Source organism: Hermetia illucens, chromosome 1 (genome assembly GCF_905115235.1).
Source record: "Hermetia illucens chromosome 1, iHerIll2.2.curated.20191125, whole genome shotgun sequence".
NCBI classification, from domain to species: domain Eukaryota; kingdom Metazoa; phylum Arthropoda; class Insecta; order Diptera; family Stratiomyidae; genus Hermetia; species Hermetia illucens.
The window spans coordinates 113,277,461-113,297,128 of record NC_051849.1 but is presented as its reverse complement, the minus strand read 5'-3'; the positions used below and the strand labels follow the sequence as shown (position 1 = coordinate 113,297,128).

General features: G+C 38.1%; 3 protein-coding genes across 4 annotated transcripts in view; all 3 read right to left on the bottom strand.

Moving 5' to 3' along the window:
* Nucleotides 1-6,149: 6,149 nt before the first annotated feature.
* On the bottom strand, nucleotides 6,150-7,137 carry LOC119655232 (esterase B1-like). Its single transcript, XM_038061017.1, has 2 exons — nucleotides 6,980-7,137; nucleotides 6,150-6,912 (listed from the first exon to the last, which is right to left on the bottom strand). The coding sequence occupies exons 1-2, from the start codon at nucleotides 7,009-7,011 to the stop codon at nucleotides 6,462-6,464; spliced, it is 483 nt and encodes a 160-aa protein (XP_037916945.1). The 5' UTR covers nucleotides 7,012-7,137; the 3' UTR covers nucleotides 6,150-6,461.
* Nucleotides 7,138-8,630: 1,493 nt separating this feature from the next.
* LOC119658988 (esterase B1-like) lies at nucleotides 8,631-10,211 on the bottom strand. The gene is made up of 5 exons (XM_038066905.1): nucleotides 10,152-10,211; nucleotides 9,710-9,847; nucleotides 9,432-9,582; nucleotides 8,812-9,372; nucleotides 8,631-8,701 (listed from the first exon to the last, which is right to left on the bottom strand). Exons 1-5 carry the CDS (start codon nucleotides 10,209-10,211, stop codon nucleotides 8,631-8,633), a joined length of 981 nt encoding a protein of 326 aa, XP_037922833.1.
* LOC119655185 (esterase B1-like) overlaps nucleotides 10,158-19,668 on the bottom strand; it is a 77,872-nt gene continuing 68,361 nt past the window's right edge. The window contains exons 3-7 of one of the 2 annotated variants that reach the window (XM_038060960.1): nucleotides 12,430-12,567; nucleotides 12,088-12,238; nucleotides 11,459-12,019; nucleotides 10,817-10,980; nucleotides 10,158-10,758 (exon numbers count right to left, since the gene is read on the bottom strand). In XM_038060960.1, the coding sequence (XP_037916888.1) occupies nucleotides 10,309-10,758; nucleotides 10,817-10,980; nucleotides 11,459-12,019; nucleotides 12,088-12,238; nucleotides 12,430-12,567 (1,464 nt within the window). In that variant the 3' untranslated portion in view covers nucleotides 10,158-10,308. Of the gene's footprint in view, nucleotides 10,759-10,816; nucleotides 10,981-11,458; nucleotides 12,020-12,087; nucleotides 12,239-12,429; nucleotides 12,568-13,017; nucleotides 13,484-13,543; nucleotides 13,705-19,668 lie in introns of those variants that run through there. The other variant, XM_038060969.1, reaches the window with a different exon arrangement.

Sequence of the window (19,668 nt, the reverse complement as noted above, 5' to 3'; positions counted from 1 at the left end):
GGTAGGGCAGTAGTTTTATATAATAATAATTTGTTTGATTGCGTAAGATGAGATTGCATACAGATAAGCGGATATAGCGAATATACGCACTTTGAGACTTTCAGTAATATATTTACTACATAATTTTTATATGTAAGCTTCTTGTCAAGGATTAAGCCTAAATAGTCGTTGAGAGTTCTCTTTGACGGGAAATCTTACCATTTACTTTCACGCTAAGCATACAATTCACAAAGGATTTGATGATTAAAATAAGATATTGTGGGAACTATAACCTAATCATCTTACATATGAGTCCCTCATCCCACTCTGGATCGGATGCTTTCTCAATATCGAAAGTGACCATTCCTACCGATTTTTTTCATGAAGAGCTGGCCGGATATCGCTAGTTACTCTAAAAAGTTGGCGGGGGGTAGAAAATCCAGGTCGGAAACCGAACTGAAAATCCAGGATATTTGTTAATTTCTAAGTGTTGCTGCAGTTTCGAAGCGAGAATTCTTTCGGATAGTTTACTCATTATGGGAAGCAGCCTTATTAGGACAATAACTTTTCGGATCAGGACAATTGCTTTTCTTGGCACTTTTTTAAAACAAAAGCTGGAATTTTGTCACTATCCGGGTGCTTTCCCATTATTCAAGTGTTTTAGTATTCCATAAGACTTCCGCAGTTTGCACAGTGAACCAGAGGGTTAGTTGGAATTTGGACAATATCTTCAAATAAGCGATCGTTTATCAGCGGCAACGCTGCTATTTTCGTTGATTGAATTTCTTTGCCGAATCATTTCTCGCATTTCATTATCGACGGGTAGGAATGAATAGTCCAATGTTTTAGGAGTTAGTGGAGCACTGAATTTTATTGCATTGCAAATGTTACTAGTAAACGTTGATAAACTGGTATAGATTACGTGAGGTTGACTGATGCTATCCAAACTTAAGCAATTGAATTCAGTAATTTCGTTTAGGTATTTCCTGAGTGCGCTGTATTTTTAAAGCAAAAGCTTCAGAGATGGGGGTAATGGGGTTGGTTGCACTTGGTCCTATTGAAGGGTGCACAGGAAGATGAGGTGAATTAAGCGCACATAAAGCTGAAATGTCTCCTACGCTGCCGTCGTTGAGTAAGAGGTCAACCATGGGGTGTTGTTACCTGCAAAAAAAGTGGGTTCGAGGGGTACATTTTCCCAGTCTTTTTGCATTTGTGCAATTCCATAACCTACGCCTGGCACTTAAGTCTCCACAGCGTAAAAATCCGTTTAAAGAGGTCAGCTGTTCTATATCCCTATTGAAAGCCTCCAATTTATCACGCAATAGCTTCGTTCCAGGCAAATAAACTGCAAACATTGGAATATTTAAACCATCGAGTTTCATTCCAATAGCTTCAATAATTTCAGTCTTTGCAACCGGTAAGACTGAGTGTCGGATTTTGTTTCTCACGCATATTGCAACGCCTCCTCCCCTCACGACTTCTCTGTCATTCCTATAAATATTTTAAGTGAGGAAAGTAAACTTTTCTCTGTTTCAACCAAAGTTAGGTAATCACAAAGATGCCAATATTTAAGGAGTTGATAAAATCGAATGTTTCAATTATTTTATTGTTACAGCAAACTTATATATTGGGTTAGGAAAAAAGTAATGTCGTATTTGTGATCGAATTTTAACGCTTTATTCAACATACTTAGAATTATCCGATTTAAGTCAGCCGTTTTGTTCGCAAACCTGTTGCCATTTAGAAGGCATTTCATTATCCTCCCCTTATAAAACCTCCCCTCCTTATTTGCAAAAAACTCAGACAGCCAGTTTTCGCAACTCTCTTTTGAGGCGAACTTAGTAGCACCAAGAGCGTTTTGCATAGACCGGAAGAGATGGTAATCACTTGGTGCTAGGTCCGGACTATAGGATGGGTGCGATAGGACATCCCATCCGAGCTCCAGTAGCTTCTGGAGGGTCATCGAAGATGTATGAGGCCGAGCGTTGTCCTGATGGAACAGAACATCATTCCTATTGACCAATCCTGGCCGCTTCTGGTCAATCGCTTGCTTCAAACGGTCGAGTTGCTCACAGTAGAGGACCAAATTGAGGATCTGGCCATAGTTGAGCAGCTCATAGTGGATGACTCCCTTCCAATCCCACCAAACACACAGCAAAACCTTCCTGGCCGTCAATCCGGGCTGCGACTACGATCTTTTTCGCTTGAGATTTTCGTACGTGATCCACTTTTCATCACCAGTCACCGTCCGCTTCAAAAATGGGTCGAATTCGTTCCATTTCAGCAGTGCATCGCAGGCGTTGATTCGGTCCGAGAGATTTTTTTCCATCAACTCGTGTGGCACCCAAACATCCAGCTTTTTTTTGGAATCCAATCTTCTGCAAATGGTTCCAAACGGTTTTATGATTCCTTACCCAGTTCCTGGCCAATCGAGCGAATGCTCACATGCCGATCTACGTGGATAATTTCGACGATTTTATCGGTTTCTACGACGATTGGCCTACTAGTACGGGGTCTATCTTCAACATCCACTACACCAGAGCAAAATCGATCGAATCAACGCTGTGCTATGCGAATCGTTACAATATCGGACCCATAAAATTCACAAGTTTTTTTGGCCGCCTTCGTTGCATTTTTACCTCTCAGATAGCAAAAATGTAAAATATGACGAATTTCTTTCTTGGTGGACTCCATCTTTGACGCGTTATAACTTGAGACTGAAACGTACGATCATAAAACTGTCAAAGAGACACCTGTAGCGCAGATTATCGTGTTCAAATCGCCGTACAGTATGACCCGATGCGATAAGTACAACACAAAATATGTTTAATTGTCGCCATCTACTGACAAAATACGAGATTACTCTTCCCCAGCCTAATATTTAACCGTTACCTCGAGAAGAACTTTTAATTGATCAAACCGAGTTTTACAATTAACCACGTTTTTAATTAATTCGGTTGCATTTTTAATCAGTTCGACTGTGCTTTTCAGTATAGAGTAATAAGTTAGTTGCTATATCTGCTGGGAGAAGCTGTCGCGTTCTCCACATTTAGTTGGAAAGGGGAAATTATACTGAAAAGTTTCAAAAGCTTTGGAAATATTCGGTGTGGTTCTTTTGCGTTGATTGCGTCCAGCTAATTTCTCTTTTATTTTTAAATATTTTATTCTCTTAGAGAACAAGTGATGTCATTGGAGAAATGTCTTTGTTCACAGTTTGCACATTTAATTTCATCCGGTTGGTCTTCTTTGACCATTGAGCATTGAGTGTAGTTGTGATACCCACTGCAAGTAAGACTGGCTCGTAGGTCGCAATGAGAAGAACCGTGGCCGTATAGTTGACAGTTCCTACATTATGTAGGACCGGTGTTTTTCCGTGAGTGATAGTTCCAATACCCCACGGTGTGTGATATGGATTTAACTTTCCTAAGGCCGTTCAACTTTGTACCCCTATTCAGATAATGAAGGTAATACGTATTGTATTTGCCTTCTTTTCCAGCTGAAAATTTTTTTATGTCTAGACAGTCCACGGTATGCTCTTCTTGTAAGATCTTTCTCAGCTTTTCACATTTCATGTCGCGTTCTCGTAATCAACTAAAGTTTTCAGAGGTAGTCTCCTACCGATTGACATCAACTTTATGTTGAAATCGTTAATTTTCAGCTCGTCCATTATGACTACGATAGTTTTTGGCGACAGAACTGGAAATGTCACAAGTGCGATCTTCAATGTAGAATTTTCCTTCAAAACAGGTGCTGAGGATTGATCCTTGAATCGCTTCTTGATCAAAGGTGCTAAGGGCTGAAACTTATTTAAAGTCCATACGGAAGCCATACTGCTGATGCGAGCTCTTTTAGTACTGGCACGAATTATTTTTACATTTTCCAGGGTTTTGTTCCCCGCGGGATCTCTTCCTACTACCAGTAGGGTTGGTTATATCCTTGTTAATAATTGAAACAAAATCCGAAACAAAGCCATTATCTCTACAAATTTCAACCATAAAAAATGAAAGCCCAAGAGGAACAAAAGAAAATGAGTTTGAAATAGGTAAAGATACCGGAGTTGCCCAGATCAATTTGGGTTTATAAGAAAAGGAGTAAGACACGTCCGATAAAACACATCCGAACAATTCAAAAGTTGAATAGAAATCGATTCGATGGAATTTGCATTCGAACACTACTGGAAGAGTATGATATGCTTCTCTTGTTTAAAATTCTCGGCAACACACTGTGATTGCTGTTCTCTGTTTCTTTTCTTTTATGTCTTACTTGCTTTGAGTTAACTATTTTCAAGATCCACAAAAGTCCAGCTTTAATGAATAACTTCACGATGCACTCGTTTATTGAAAAGAAATTTACTAATGATATCCTCATAATGAATTAGACATTGCTTGTGTATATCATTTGCCTTTTCGTTGAAAATCCTTTACTTTCAATAGTCGTTGAGCATAATATAAATCAACTCCAAGAGTTAGTCAGAGGAACTTTTGACTTGGACTTTTCGCCGCATTTATACATCTCTACTAAAATTTATTTTCACCAAGGTTAATGAATAATCGGGAAGATGGTCCAGTGAAACTAAAAATGTGAAGATATTGAAATTATTTTTTTAATTGGTTAGATAAAGGATATAAAATATCACAAAAAATGATTCTCTGACTGAAATTACGCGGTGTTTCCAACAATTAATTATCTGAAATAATAAAAAACTTGTTGTTTCTTTTTCGTTGGTGTGGATATTTATTCTTGCAAATACAACTTGTTAGCACTGATGAAGGGAACAAGTGGTTCCCGAAATATCGGAATTTGCAAGAATAAATACCCACACCAACGAAAAAGAAACGAGTTTTTTATTATTTCAAAGAATGATTGATTGTTCTTCCGATGTCTGAATATTAAATATAGCATGCTCATTACAAGAAAGTATGTAGTTTTTGGTGACTTGGGGATAGAAGGCGTGAAATACCAGTTCTAAGTTTTGGAAAAAAAACGGCACTTTTTGTTCGTAACTTCATAATAACAAATTCCTAAGCTCAAATTCAGCATGTATATGCACCTAAAAAATTCCCACAGTTTGACACCATACTCAATTGAATATAATATTGCTTAAGGACATAAAAGGTTTTCCCGATTTTTCACATTCACAGTATAGTTGAATAGAAATTAACCCAACATCCTTAAAAGTTGGTCAATTAATAGTACTAGGCACCTCTTCTTCTAACTTTTCTTCTGAATTTTTCTCTATGCATGTCCATGTCCATTAGGAATAAAAAAAATTTCGCAGTCCACCGGGACGAAGCTCCTTTCATATGAACCTTAAATTGTTTCTAATGTTTGATTTTTTTACTATTAAATGCATGAAATCCTGAGTTCTGAAACTGTGGTCGATCGGTATTCCTATGCGAAAAAAGTTTGTATGATCGTTTTAGACCAATTATATTATATATAGTAATGGTATTCCAAACCACAGCATAAAGTAAAATACGAACAAGATATCAACTCATCACATACCATTTGCATTCATGAAATTCTAGACGGAATTCCCTTATGTCGTCACTACCTCGTGCATTTACAATTTAATGAGTACGAACGTCCTCATCAAGTGTTGACTAACCGAAATAAATCACGGAAAAAATGCATGGGAAAGCGAGTTACCCTGTGATGATAAGTGATCGACTCATAAGGAATATGATGACAAGGCAAATGTGGATACTTGAACCCTGCTCGTAGATTGCTGTAATTAACACTAAGTAATATGGATTAATGTTCTAGTTTGTAAGTTAAAATTGTATAAAAGGAAAGAGGAATATTGAATAAATGTTTTTTGATTTGCACAACCCGTGGTGTTCGCATTGTATTGTGCTGGGTAACTGCACTGCCCTTTAAGCATGTGGAATTACTATAATATAATAATAATAACAATAATCGTTGGCACAACAATCCATATTGGATCAGGGCCTTGAAGTGTGTTAGAGCACTTCATTCAAGACCGTAACGGTACACTACAGTAGACTGTAGGAGGCAATGTGGTCAGCATTGCGCTCGCCCGAGATTATTACCCTGATTTGACTCAGGTACTCATTCACAGCTGAGTCGACTGGTATTCGACGTCAAATCACGATATAAATACCACTGTCGCCAGCGAGATTTGAACCGCGACCTTCCGTACGACAGCCTTGTGCTCTAACCACTCAGCTATCCGGACAATTACTATAATAGAATATAAAAATTAATGTAAAAAAACAAAAAAAAAAATCCTTTATATCCTAAAGCAATATCGTATTCAATTGAGTGGTGTCAAACGATAGGGATTTTTTGAACTTGCTAACGGCAATGTACAGTTTTTCCTAAAATTTTGCACCGTTATAACCCCGAGTCACAAAAAACCACTTCACTTTCAAATCTCTGGGATTACAAAGTACCGTTATGCAAAATGCCACTGTTATCAGTTTGGCCCCCTTATCGGAAGAACATCTACGGTGAATTTCTTAAAACAGCTTATCCTCATCATATAAGTCATCCCAAAATTGCAAAATATTGGCGAATGGATTTTGCTCGAAGATTAGTTCATGGCCTATCCTCAAACAACCATGCGATTTTTCGTTTGACTGTACTGGTTTCCAAGTGCAGGGTCCAATTCCATCGCAGTTTGGGACGCCATTTCGAGAGAAGTGGAACCACAAGCCGATAAGTTCCTCAATTTTATTCCTTTCAGAAGAACCAGCCTGTGTTTCTGGAGTAAGGAAATTAAGAAATAGGTACGCCAAATCATCCCCATGTGATACACCAGCAGTTTTTACTGACGCCAAAGTTTTCAGAAAGGGCATTTTTCGGGGAATCAAATTCAAAGACATACAAATATGTAGCAGCCTTTGCATATTTTTGTCGAGATAGAACCATACGATGCACGCCATGCCAGAAGAGTTTATAAGACAAAAACTGAAAAGACGATTTAAGTTTTTAAGTCAATATTTTAGAAATATTGAAATTAAAGAAAATCTCTTACATCAATGAATGTGTCCTCAGTCCATTTTCCATCTTTGAAATGGTATTCTTTTAGAATTCGCCCAAGCTCCTCACATTCTTCGCCACTTCGACCAGTCTTCAAATCAAATGGGAGGATCAAGGAAGGATTACTTTCCCATTCTTTGAACGCCCCAGAGGGTTTAGCTGAAAAAAAATAAATAAAAAAAGAAACAATTTTAAGAATATGAGCAATAAGGAGCCTAACAAACGAGATTAACAACTTTAAAGGTCACGTATTTACGTGGCACTCTCCCTTTCTCTCTCTCTGGAAAAACAGCTCTGAATCAACTCGTAGAGGATAGCCACTTGAAAGTCATTGGCCTCTTTCATACCAGTTTTAGTTTTTCTTGAAGAACTGTGTGCCATGTTAATGTTTCGGAAGTACAATATATTAACGTAGCAAAAATGTTGCGTTGCTTTTTTGTCTTCCCGGGATCAAAATTACTAATCAAAATGATCGCAGTTACGATTTTCACAATTGTAGAGAGTACCCACGGTGCCAGCGGAATAGAAGGATAGAAGAATAGAAGGATTCGAAGTCAGGCAACAGAAGATAAAACAAAGTTGTTTTTAAGCTTTTTGTGAAATCAAACAAACAATCTTATTAAAAGTTACTATATTCTTCTATTAATACAAAATTTGGTGAAAACTGTAAACTCCTTCGCATTACAGTAAGTAAAAACATGCAACAGGGATGTGTAAATTTTTGTTCAGTGAATATGTAGGGCATCAAATGAAAGGTCTCAATTAATACTTTCCAAAGCTGGCCGCAGTTTTGACATTTGATGCAAGAAAGGTAAAGGCAGAGATTAATAATTTCAGGTCCGCTGCCCAACTAAAAATTCTGAAAAAAAAATAAGTAGCTGCCATTATATGGTGTCTAGGCCTCAAAATACCCTCCATACCAATATGAAATTAAATAAAGTTAATAATAGTATACTACTATATTTTTTAGAAATTGACTTAAAACCCCCGTAAGTTTTTCATAGACTCATAAAGTTCTTCAGTGATATAAGCTATAATATTGATCATGATACTACTAAACTTGCGGAAATTATAGTAGATCAAAGTTAGCTCTTTTGGCAAATCTACTGCAATCTAAGATTAAATATGAGAAGCACACTAAAGTAAATAGTCTAAGATAGTAAATACATGAGCATGTTGAACTAGGGACAAATGGGGCAAATGTAGCCTCAGATATACGGGTACACAAAGTGGCGGGTATTTTGAGGCCTGGAGCAATACTATATAGCGTCATACTATATTAGCCAGATACTATATAGTGTTACTTCGCGATTTTTGCGATGCAGTATTTTCTGAGACCGGGATCGTGAGATCAAGTATTTCTTTCCAATCTGCGGCTTTCCCTCTCTTGCATCAAATGTCATGTTTTGATCCCCCTTAAAGTCAACGTAGAACGATGTTACTCAATGCATGCGTGCAGTTTCCACCTTTCTACCGAATTTCATATAAATAGAAGTAACCGTTTTTGAAAAAAATGGGTGTAACGGACAGACAAATAGAAAGTAAACCGATTTGAAAAAGAGCTTGGTTTCATACAAAATACTCTAGGAAAAAAGATTTGGATCAAATGAAGAAATAATCGCTGTAACTTTTTTTTGAATATCACTCTATCGTTCTATCCAGAAAGTGTAGGAACGTGAAAGAAGGGTTAGCCCCCTTGCATCACTCTTCAAGAAAACTACATTGAAGGATAAATTGAATAAATTTGAGCAAAAAACTTGTTTCTACCCCAGGCGAAGGACTTTTTGAGACCGTATAGTCATAAAGTGCACTCACTCCAATACTTACAATTAACGAAAAAAATTCCTTCCCTAGAAGTACCACCAACTATCACAGGAATATCATTACTCCAAGCATCACGCGCCAAGATTAGTGGTTGTTCGGGAAGTACACAATCATCGGATTTATAAGGCTCGACCACCGGATATGAGCACCACAAATATCCTTCAAGCATTTCCTGCTTAGTGAGGATATTGGCTTCCGATATTGCTATCTTCTTACAGTCGGCTTTACGCAAAAAGTGTAGAACGGCACTATCATTATCTTCACCTTTATAACCAAGATCTTTGGCAATACGTAATGACCAATTTTTAGGTGGAGGTAGCGCCCAGTTACAGAATGCTGACCCGGACATGCAAATCATTTGATGGAATAATCCTCTCGCCTTCTCTGTCAACCCTAAAAAGTGAACTGAAGCTCCGCCCGCACTTTCGCCAAATATCGTCACGTTATTTGGGTCTCCGCCGAACCTGGATATATTCTGCTGCACCCACTTCAAACCCAAAATTTGGTCCTTTAGTCCTGCATTTCCAGGTATCTTCAGGGAAGGGTCTTTCATAGATAGAAATCCTGAAATGTTTTTTTTCATAAATCAATGAAAATTTCAATATATTTTTTCGTAGCATTACCAAATATGCCAACTCTATATGCAATTGAAACGAAAACCACGTCCTTGCTTAAGAAATAATCGGGACTGTAAACATCTTTGGAAGTTGAGCCACGTACGAATCCGCCACCATAAATCCATACAAAAACAGGCTTTAGCTTTGACGGGTTAATCTAATAACGTGAATTCAAGTCAAAGTGTTGTAATTTTTAGTTCGAAGTTTGATTTCATATAAATTATATTATGTAGTGTTTAAAAGGACACATACATATGTACTGCATACATATTTCCCTCGGTTACCTCTTTTGTGAACACGTTCAAAAATAAGCAATCTTCAGCACCAATCACTGTTTCTATTACATATTCTCTTTGAATTGGTTTTGATGCTTCGCTGGTTCCATCCAGTACTGTAGTCCAAGGCTCATGCGGTTGAGGACTCTTCCAATGAAACAAAGAGCGTTATTGATATTATTTGTCACTTAGTAATAAGTTTTCTTTTAACTTAAATAAATTTTCATGTGCAACTTACATTATGAAGGGACAACAACAAATATGAATCCCAAGGTGAATGTATATGGCGTTGACGGGATGGGATGGGATGATTTCACTGCAAAAAAATCGAAATGGGACAAGCACGTTCCCACGGAAACAAAACAGCAGAGCCCACTGAAAAATTTAGCATGCAAATGGAAACCGCTATGAGTGAATTTTCCCTACGCAGTTTTCCAATTAATTAAAATACACAGGATTCATTATTACAAATATTATTATTTGAAATAACTTTGGATATGGATTTATTCATATTTCTGGTTATAAAATATAAAAGTATAATTTCCTGAATTTAAAAGAAAAGTTTTGCTATTGCCTTTAATTGGCAACAACAGCAAAGAACCTGCACACTAAGCCAATTTATTTTCATCGTACAATCCGTCCCAAAACTTTAAAATTTTGGCGAAGGGGTTTTCCTTGAAAGACGGTTCTAAATTGATTATTAAAGTTCTATGAGGGGTTTCATTAGATTCCACCGGTTCCCATTTAACAGGTGCAATTTCCTCACAATTAGGATCACCATTTCGGGCAAATTGTGTCCATAAAGCAATAAATTTCTGAATTACTTTCCGCTCAGGAGAATCAGGTTGTGTTTCCGGGAGCGCCATATTCAAAAATAAATAGCCCAAATCATCGCCATGTGAAACGCCAGGTAAATTGATTGAGCTCAATGTCTTGATAAGGCCGTAATTGGGAGAATCGAAATCGAAAACATATAAATAAGTAGGGGCCGTCGCGTACTTCTGACGAGATAGAACCGTTCGTTGCGCCGGATGCCAAAAGAATTTGTTGGATATAAACTGAAATGGAAAACGAGTTATTTCATCTCATTTCCATGTAGAATGAGAAATTTGTTACATTAATGTAATTATCGTCAGTTATCTTCTCGGTCCCAAAGGATTCCTTTTTAAGACGTTCGCCCAGTTCTTTAAATCTTTCGCTGTTAGGATCAGACTTCAAGTCGAATGGAAGCATCAATGTGGGATCGCTTTCCCATTGCTCATAAATACCTGGAGGGGTAACTGAAAAGATATGTTAAAGAAATTGTTAAGCCAATAAAAATAAGTTGTAAACCGGAAGTTCAGTGATTCAGGTATGAAATGCTTTTTGTCTTTCATATGTAAGAATATTTTGTTACACAACGATTCCAACTGTACACAACTAGCAAGTTACAGTATGTAAGAATTTAGTATGTCATGCTATTCACGTTAATGGAATGCTAGCATTCTACGTAATTTTAAGACATAATAAACTCACACCAAATGAACAACTTTGACCTACTACAACTTTTTAACTGTACTGTGCTGTACTACACAGTTATGTTCGGAGGAAAAAACTTACATTCCATCTTTGCTCATAGCCCACATAAAATCATATCTTTCGCTGCACATATGTATCTCCTAAATTTAATCTCAAGAAAGGGCAAACAGACAGACAAACCATTTTTAATAAAGTCTTGCTTTTACCCAAAACCTTAAAACAAGCGGATAAAAAACTTACGATTTCGAAAGAATATTCCCTCCCTCGAAGTACAACCGATAATCATTGGAATGCTGTTGCTCCACGAATCATGTGCCATCAATATCGGCTCCCGAGGAATTACACATTGATCGGTCACATATGGCTCAACGACCGGATATGAGCACCATATATATCCTGCATATGATTCTTCTTTACTTACTGCTCTGTCTTCGGCTGCAGCTAATTTCCTACTATCCACGCTACGCAGAAAATTCAAAATCTCCAATTCATTATCTTCACCTTTGAAACCTAAATCTTTAGCAATGCGGAAAGACCAATTTCTCACAGGTGGTGTAGCCCAGAAAGCAAAAGCTGATCCGGACATACAAATCACGCGATGGAACAATCCCTTGGTCTTTTCAGTCAATGCCAGCAGATGGACAGACGCTCCACCAGCGCTTTCACCGAAGATTGTCACATTATTGGGATCGCCTCCGAATTTCGAGATATTCTGCTGAACCCACTTTAAACCCAAGATCTGATCCTTTAATCCAGCGTTACCTGGAACCTTCAAAGATGGGTCTTTCATGGATAAGAAACCTGGAATATTTTCAACCAAGTTACGTAAAAATCTTTTTCAAACGAATATGTGGAAAATATTAATGTACCAAACAATCCCAAGCGATATGCTACTGATACAAGTACGACATCTCTACTCAGGAAATAGTCTGGACTGTAAAGGTCACGGGATGTTGATCCACCTACAAACCCTCCGCCGTGGATCCACACCATAACCGGCTTAGGTACCGAGGGATTTACCTGAAAAATCACATAAAATCAATTAGAATAAGCGAACGATGGCTACATAAAATTCAAACAGTCTCTGCTTTCATCAAGTGTGAGATTATTCCTATGGGTACGAAACAATACCACACTCATCTTCTCTTACATGAACGAATAAATCACTGAATTCAATATTTTATTTCAGAATGCGAATTTAACACACTTACCTCCTTAGTAAATACATTAACAAATAAACAATCCTCTGCTCCAGCTATTCTTTTCGAACCAAATTCAGCTTGGACCGGTTTGGGCCCTTCTCCAGTACCATCCAATATTTCAATCCAGGGCTCCGGTGGGATAGGTTCCTTTTGACAAATAGTTAAGTGAAATTCCTGAAATCTTCACAATTTTGGACATTCACAATGAATAAAAGTCGAGGCTCATTGGCAGTGCGTCTGCATATGAATTGATGAAAAGAGTGAAACTTTGCTGGTGGTACCCCGGGTATTACAAAGTCCACCACCAACGTTCAAATATACATACTATACGTTGATTCCATCACCTGTGAATGCAAAAATTTCGGTCAGTAAACAAAAGCGAAGCTATCAAACAAATCCAACTGTTCAACATTTCGAGTTCTGCTTCTTGAGTCATTCATAACAAATTGCTATGAACCTCACTTATATTCTCACAAATGGCATCACCTGTCACTTCTAACCGATATTGAAAATTTACTTAAAAACCAACTTTCCAGTTGAACCCAAAAGAAACATGCTTTTGCTTCTCCCGATAACCATTTATTAAAACAATCGTACTATGGTCAAATAAATTTTATATTAACGAATCTTTCGGGTAAAAGCTGTCCCAAACTTCCAACTTCTTCTGACCTGGCAGGTCTATCATGGTGATACTCTCACTTATATTCAAACACTTACTGGGGACATCGTCCTTACGGGCCGGTTCCCAAATTGTAGGCTCGATTTCCGGAATATTCGGATTACCAGTTTTTGCAAATTGGGTGAACATACCAACAAATCGCTGAATTGTCCTATATTCCATACTATCCTTGTCTGTATTGGATGTCAAAAGACTGAAAAACAAATAGAGCAGATCATCCGCATGACATGTTCCTTTCACATTTTCTCCAGCTGCAATTCGCCGTAACGTATTAAAGTGAGAATCAACAGCAAACTGGTACACATAGTTATCAGCACTACCGTAAGTCAATCGTGAAAGTAAGGTCCTTCGGATCGGATGCCAGAAGTCCCTATCGCCAAGGAGCTAATAGAGGGAAGAATTTCTCGGTTAGTAGAACATGTTCACCCCCTTGAGTCGGCATACCTCTAGCAACGGAAAAATAGTTGGTTCCTTGGTACCAAAATATAGATGTTTGAGGATTATGTGATCATTTCCTTTCGCAATGCCGCTTTCATCTTTCGCAATGTCCGGAACTAAAGTTTCACAATCCCTTACTATTTTCTTAATATTGCGTTTTCTCATAACTATAAATAGCAATTTGTAAGTGTATACTCAAAAAAATAGAAACCAGCGATAAATTCTGTTATTGCTCCCCAATTGTAATTATAGGCGATTATGTTCTAAATTATTCCATACTATTAAGAACTCTAGAACACTCTTGTAAATGCAGTAAACAGGTTAGAATTCCGGTTTTTAATTAAGCATTTACTAGGAAGACCTTCGACGAACTCGTTTTAAACTATTCGTGTCGATTTTCGAAACTGTTAATGTTAATTGAGAAGACTGAAAAGACCAACAAAATCTGGTCACTACAGAGAACGTCATCATAGGCCTAACAACGAAATTCTACAATATAATAAGGATTATTATGAGCGGAGAGTACATTCTTTTGATTCAAATCGAACATCTACTCTTGTTTGCGAAATAACTCCCGAGAAATTATTTAATACTAAGAAAGGTTTTCAATGAAATTAGCCAAAAATCCTCATTTTTAAATTCTATGAGACCTAAAACTGCAGTGCAATAATAATCATTGCATCCTTATTTTGATAACTCACTAAATACTTGATTCCATGGAAGCGCCAAATCCGAACGGTAAGTAATACCATAAATGTATGTGCAAAAGCCTCCAATAACACAAATTTGAGGGTCCTATCCAGCTTCTCTCAATTGTTATTTTAAAGGTTTTATGGAAAACGAAATCTTGGTTTATTTTCTGTCTCTGTCGCACCCAATTTTCTTGGAAATGGCTGCACCTATTGGGACGAAATTTGGTGGAAGGTTGGACCACCATACACGTGGGGAATCAAATGATAGGTCGCGATTACTTTCCGAAGCCGACATTAATTTTAACATCAATTGTAAAGTGTGGATCCCTCTTTTAGAAAATGATGACTTATTTTAAAGTCCACTCTTGCCAATATCTGCTCGAATAGAATTAATTATGATATATTATTATATTTTTTTAATGAAAAATCCCCTTAAGTTCATCCAATCATAAAATGCAGCAATATAGGCTTTAATATACTGCATTGTACTACCAAATTTGGTTAAATTCCTAGTATTATTGACAAATTTATAGTAGATCAAAGTTGCCTTTTTTGCGCAAATTTATTCCAGCCCGAAGTATTAAACACCAACATCCACCATTATCATATTCGTTACCATGAAGGCTAATACCAGGCCAGATTGTTGTCAAATATATAAGAAATTACAGACCCTGCGTGACACGTAAACAAACAAGACATAAAAGGTAATTTTCAAAATCACTTTAGGAAAATTATGTGTGACGTCACGTAAATCGTAGTAATGACAATTAGCCAGGACACACAAATTGTATAACAGTAGAACGAATATTAAATTGTTAACAGATGACTCTAATGGCAGTAAGGAGACCTTGTCGAAGGCGCAAAGTAGTTTTCTAGCAAAGTCTTTGCATTCGTTTCTGAAATGCACCGCCGGGTATAAAAGGACCGGAAGTCCGCCCACGGAGATGGTTTAGTTGCAGAGTTAGAACTGATTGCATCGGTTGTAAATACCCCTCGAATTGTACTAGTTGAAGCAATTGTTAAAATTAATTATGCAATATGGTTGAATAATTTAGTGTAAAATAATAAGCTTATATTAAAGTTATAGAACGGGTTTTTGTCTAGCGCTACAGAAACCAAGGGCTTGAAAGTGGAGCATATTAAAAGGGAGTTGACAGCATTAGAGCTTCCTACGACAGGAATCGCCAGGCATTAATATCGTGGAACGTGAATTTCAATGTGAGCCTGCACTGTTTATCAAAGGTCGCGAGAAAACAGCTGCAACGTCCACGGTAAACAACAACGACTAATGCAAGCTATATAAAGAATGGAAGAGTTTACTACAAAGCAACAAGAAGAATCTACAAGTCACCAAAGGGAAAAGGAAGCACCACAAGAAGAAACACAGGCAAAATTTATGGAAGAGAAGACAGTACGCCAAGACAAAAAACAGGAACAATTTATGGAAGAAATGACAGCACGACAAGACAAGACAAGGCTAGCAAAAATTACGGAAGTGGTAAAAGAACAGAACGAAGGTATGAAGAAAATCATGGGAGTAATCCAGACATGTAATGAACAATTGATTTTCCAACTGTTTGTGAGTTTAAAAGAATTATAGGAAAATATAAAGGAATTTATGAGAAAGTTGAAGGTAACTATAGAACAAAATGGCATTCGAGAAGTAACAAAGCAGCAAACGAAAGGTTCAGAGTACTTGAAGAATGGTCTCATGAAGAAGTAACTGTAAACCGGCAGGATGAAAAGCCGATGTATCAAGAAATGAGTATACAGAAGGAAGTGATACAGGGTGAAAATGCCAATAACATTCCAAAGCCGATGGAAGAGATGGTCCAAGAAGTAGAAAAATGGCAGGAACAAGTTGACAAATTGCATGAGAGTACCAGTCAGAATATCCGAAAATGGCCGAGAAGGAGGTCGTAAGTGAAGATGAATGGCAGGAGGAGGCCATACGAAAAGGTACGAAACAGCAAGAAGAAATGTATAAGCAGGGTGAGAATACCTGGCAGCATAGTGCAAAGCCGGCGGAAATGAGTATTCAAAAGGTGATAAATCGGCAGATGGAAAGTGTGAAGAGGCAAGAAGTGTTTGACAAGAAGAACTTGAGACCGTTCAGGACAAAGGTAGCAACAGGCATACGCTGGACGACAAAGAATCAGCAACAGTGTACAACTCACTTAGTGAGTTGAAAGCAATGATTCGCCAAGTTATAAAAGCAATGAACCCAACACTTATAAGGATTTTTAGAAGCGAGTATTATAACTGGAGTGGAGGAAGAAACATAACACGGAATTATAAAAAGCGTCAGAGGAAGCAGAGGAAATGATCAAAATGCATAGATAAATGGACACGGAAAAGTAAAAAGTTTTAGGATAATTACTGTGAAGAAAGCGAAGTGATAGATGATAGAAGATCGGTAAAATTGAAAATTAATGAGGATACAGTGAGCATCACAGGGTGATTCAGTAATGTTTATCGTTTGAGTGCTACGGCAGAGAAAGAGCTGACTTTCGAGCAAGTATGGCAAAACTCTGGAAAAATGGTAAAAGTAAAGGAAACAATTAATTTGGAGAAGCAGAATCGAAGAGGAAGTTGGAGTGATTTAACTGGTCAAAAGTTGCTTTGCTAAGATTTATGTGGCACGACAACAGGATCTTCTTCAAGTAGATTTCAAAAGTAAGGTCGTGGAGTCGTACAAATTTTTAAGATTGTTTTACGAACAATGACACGAGGCATCATTTTGAAGCATCATGAAGAAGTAGCAGTAAGAATTTGAATGTCAGCGAAAGTATAACGAAGAGCAGACGGTTTTATTGGACTTGATGTTTAGGATCATATTGCATAAGATTATGTGAACAGCATAACTTTGCAAAAAGGACCGAAGAAACTTAGATGGAAGTACATGCTCCTGTGTGAAATTGGAACTTCATTCGGAAGGAGTTTTATTGTCGAAATAAAGGTCGTCATCAGAGAGCAGTAAGAAAAAATTGCACCCTTCAAGTAATAGGAGAGAAGCAAGATTTGATGTAAGAACCCTTTTTGTTGGCTCGGCCAAAGTTCAATTGGTATTGCACCAGAGTTTTCAGTACAAAAAGAGGAAAATACTAAATTTGCAATCGAAATTGGAAGTACCTCGTTTCAAAACAATGAAATTTAGTTACGACGTTAACAACGTCAATTGGACAAAGCTGGACGATAATAATGATAATAATAATTTCGTGTAAAATAAAAGCTTAATCCAGTGATACAAGGTACGGAAAGCAAGAACGTAACAATATTATTTCTTCTTTTTATCAGCGAAGTTGGCTTGTGCGCAGAACGTGGAGAACTTCAATGTACCATAAAATCTAACCTCAAACGCCCCAACCACGCGAGTAATATCTGCTTGCCGTTTCACCGAGTCAAAAACCTTGGCTAAATGGCACTGTATTTGGAGAAGAAAGTAAGCAGAGTCGAGCTGAAATGCCATTATTTCAACGTCAGTATCAATTTGTGACTGATCCGTGCTTATACTTATTCTGTGTTGCTATATGGAAGTAGATCATGGAAACGAACTTCCCCTCCACTCAAACGCTGCAAACTTGGAGAAGCTGAACGTCAACGATGGCGCATAGACATGATCGACGTGCTATGCCCCATTCATGGGTAACTTGCAATTTGCCAACGAATTGTGTGTGTGTAAAAAAAGTCAAGCGACGACGGCTTTACGGTTTCTTACCAGGGCAGAGGCAATCGTCAGACGCTGCCTCACCTCTGCCCTGGGAGCAGCGTGACCGTAGCGGCTCGCAGATGTTGAATGCTCCTTTATATAATTCGTAGAACACGACATGCCTACGAATTATATTGTGTGTGTGTAGTTTCCTTGCTTCAACATCTTCAAAAGTCTGAAACATTAAAATGGCTGCCGTGTCTTCTTTCTCTAACATGGATATTGCCCTCATAGACTTTCCGATCTGGATCCGCCCACAGTGACCTAGTGAGCCGGATTTTATCTACAGTCACACCGTCACTGTTCACTTTTGACCATTCAGACTGTGGCAGTAGACTATTGCGAATCCAACGAAAACGACAACGCGTGACATTACACGAAGCTAAAAATACAAAAATAAAAAAGCGAAAACAAAGCAACTTGGGAAACCGGAAGCTGAACGTTTCAGGTATGAAAAGCTTTGTGTATTTCTTTTATAAAAACATTTAAGTGTGCATTTGTCCCATTAGTATGTAGCACGTAATAATAATAATAATCATTGGCACAAGAATCCATATTGGATCAGGGCCTTGAAGTGTGTTAGAGGACTTCATTCAAGACCGTAACGGTACACTACAGTACACTGTAGGAGACAATGTGGTCAGCATTGCGCTCGCCCGCGATTATTACCCTGATTTGATTCAGGTACTCATTCGCAGCTGAGTCGACTGATATCCGACGTCAAGTCACGATACAAATCTCACTGCACAAGTGAGATTTGAACAGTAGCACGTAATATATGCATATATTATGTGAGAATATCCACATTCAGTCTTGAATTTGCAAAGAAGGGACAACTTTGACCTATTATAACTTTGTTAATAATAGTGCAATTTCCACCAAACTGGTAGAATCATATACCCTACATGGGCTAGTGTTTGCCCACCTGTGGTGTGTAGACCGAAATGGCTATGTGGAAAATACCCAGGACATAAAACCACCACGGAAGACGAGAAAAAGGGAAAACTAACGGTGCAGGAACCCCAGTACTGGCGGCTTTTTGGAGTGAGTAAGCGTGCTCCCGGTAGTCGATTTCCGTCGACTAAAAACATGAGATCTACATGCAATGTAAGGATCTCGATGAAGTGACATCGAAAGGAGAAATTTGTACTACTTTGAAGGAGCAATTCAAGTTGGAAGAAATTGAGGAAGAGTCTATTGTGAGTTTACGAAAAGCCTATGGCTGTACTGAAACGGCCACAATACAAGCACCAGCAGAGGCAGCGCAGAAGTTGTTGGCGGCGGAGAAGTTCGGATTAGATGGGTAGTCTACCATTAGTGTAGGCACTTCGCGAAGACATGCACCAGCGGCATTTATTGATCCGATCGATGCAGCTGATGTAGGCAGAAAGGCCATATTGCCAGGGAGTTCATTAGGAACCCCAAATACCTATTGTGCGAATTGAAGGAGGGACAGGATAACCGATAATCGAAGCATACATGTCCGAGGGGATATTTACAGCGGTATGGAAGCGGCAGAAGTTGATACCTCTGCCTAAGTTTTGTAATCCTCCAAGTGAACCATCATATAAATCCATATGTCTTCTGAACATAAGGAACTCCAGACGTCCGATTTTGCCGGTTTTGCGCCGAGGTCCACCAATTCAATATCTCTAAAAGCTGTCTGGCGTCTTAACCTATGCCATCGCTCCATCTCAGGCAGGGTCTGCGTCGTCTTCTTTTTCTTCCAT

Excerpts from the sequence above, each read along its gene's own strand:
- LOC119658988 (XM_038066905.1), bottom strand. The coding sequence starts at position 10,211 with ATGAATAAATCCATATCCAAAGTTATTTCAAATAATAATATTTGTAAT. Across the intron at positions 9,583-9,709 it reads TGAACGTGTTCACAAAAGAG|ATTAACCCGTCAAAGCTAAA; the intron begins GTAACCGAGGGA and ends TCACGTTATTAG. Across the intron at positions 8,702-8,811 it reads AGGAATTTTTTTCGTTAATT|TTTTCTTGAAGAGTGATGCA; the intron begins GTAAGTATTGGA and ends CCTTCAATGTAG.
- LOC119655232 (XM_038061017.1), bottom strand. The coding sequence starts at position 7,011 with ATGGAAAATGGACTGAGGACACATTCATTGAT. Across the intron at positions 6,913-6,979 it reads CTGAGGACACATTCATTGAT|TTTTTGTCTTATAAACTCTT; the intron begins GTAAGAGATTTT and ends TCGTCTTTTCAG.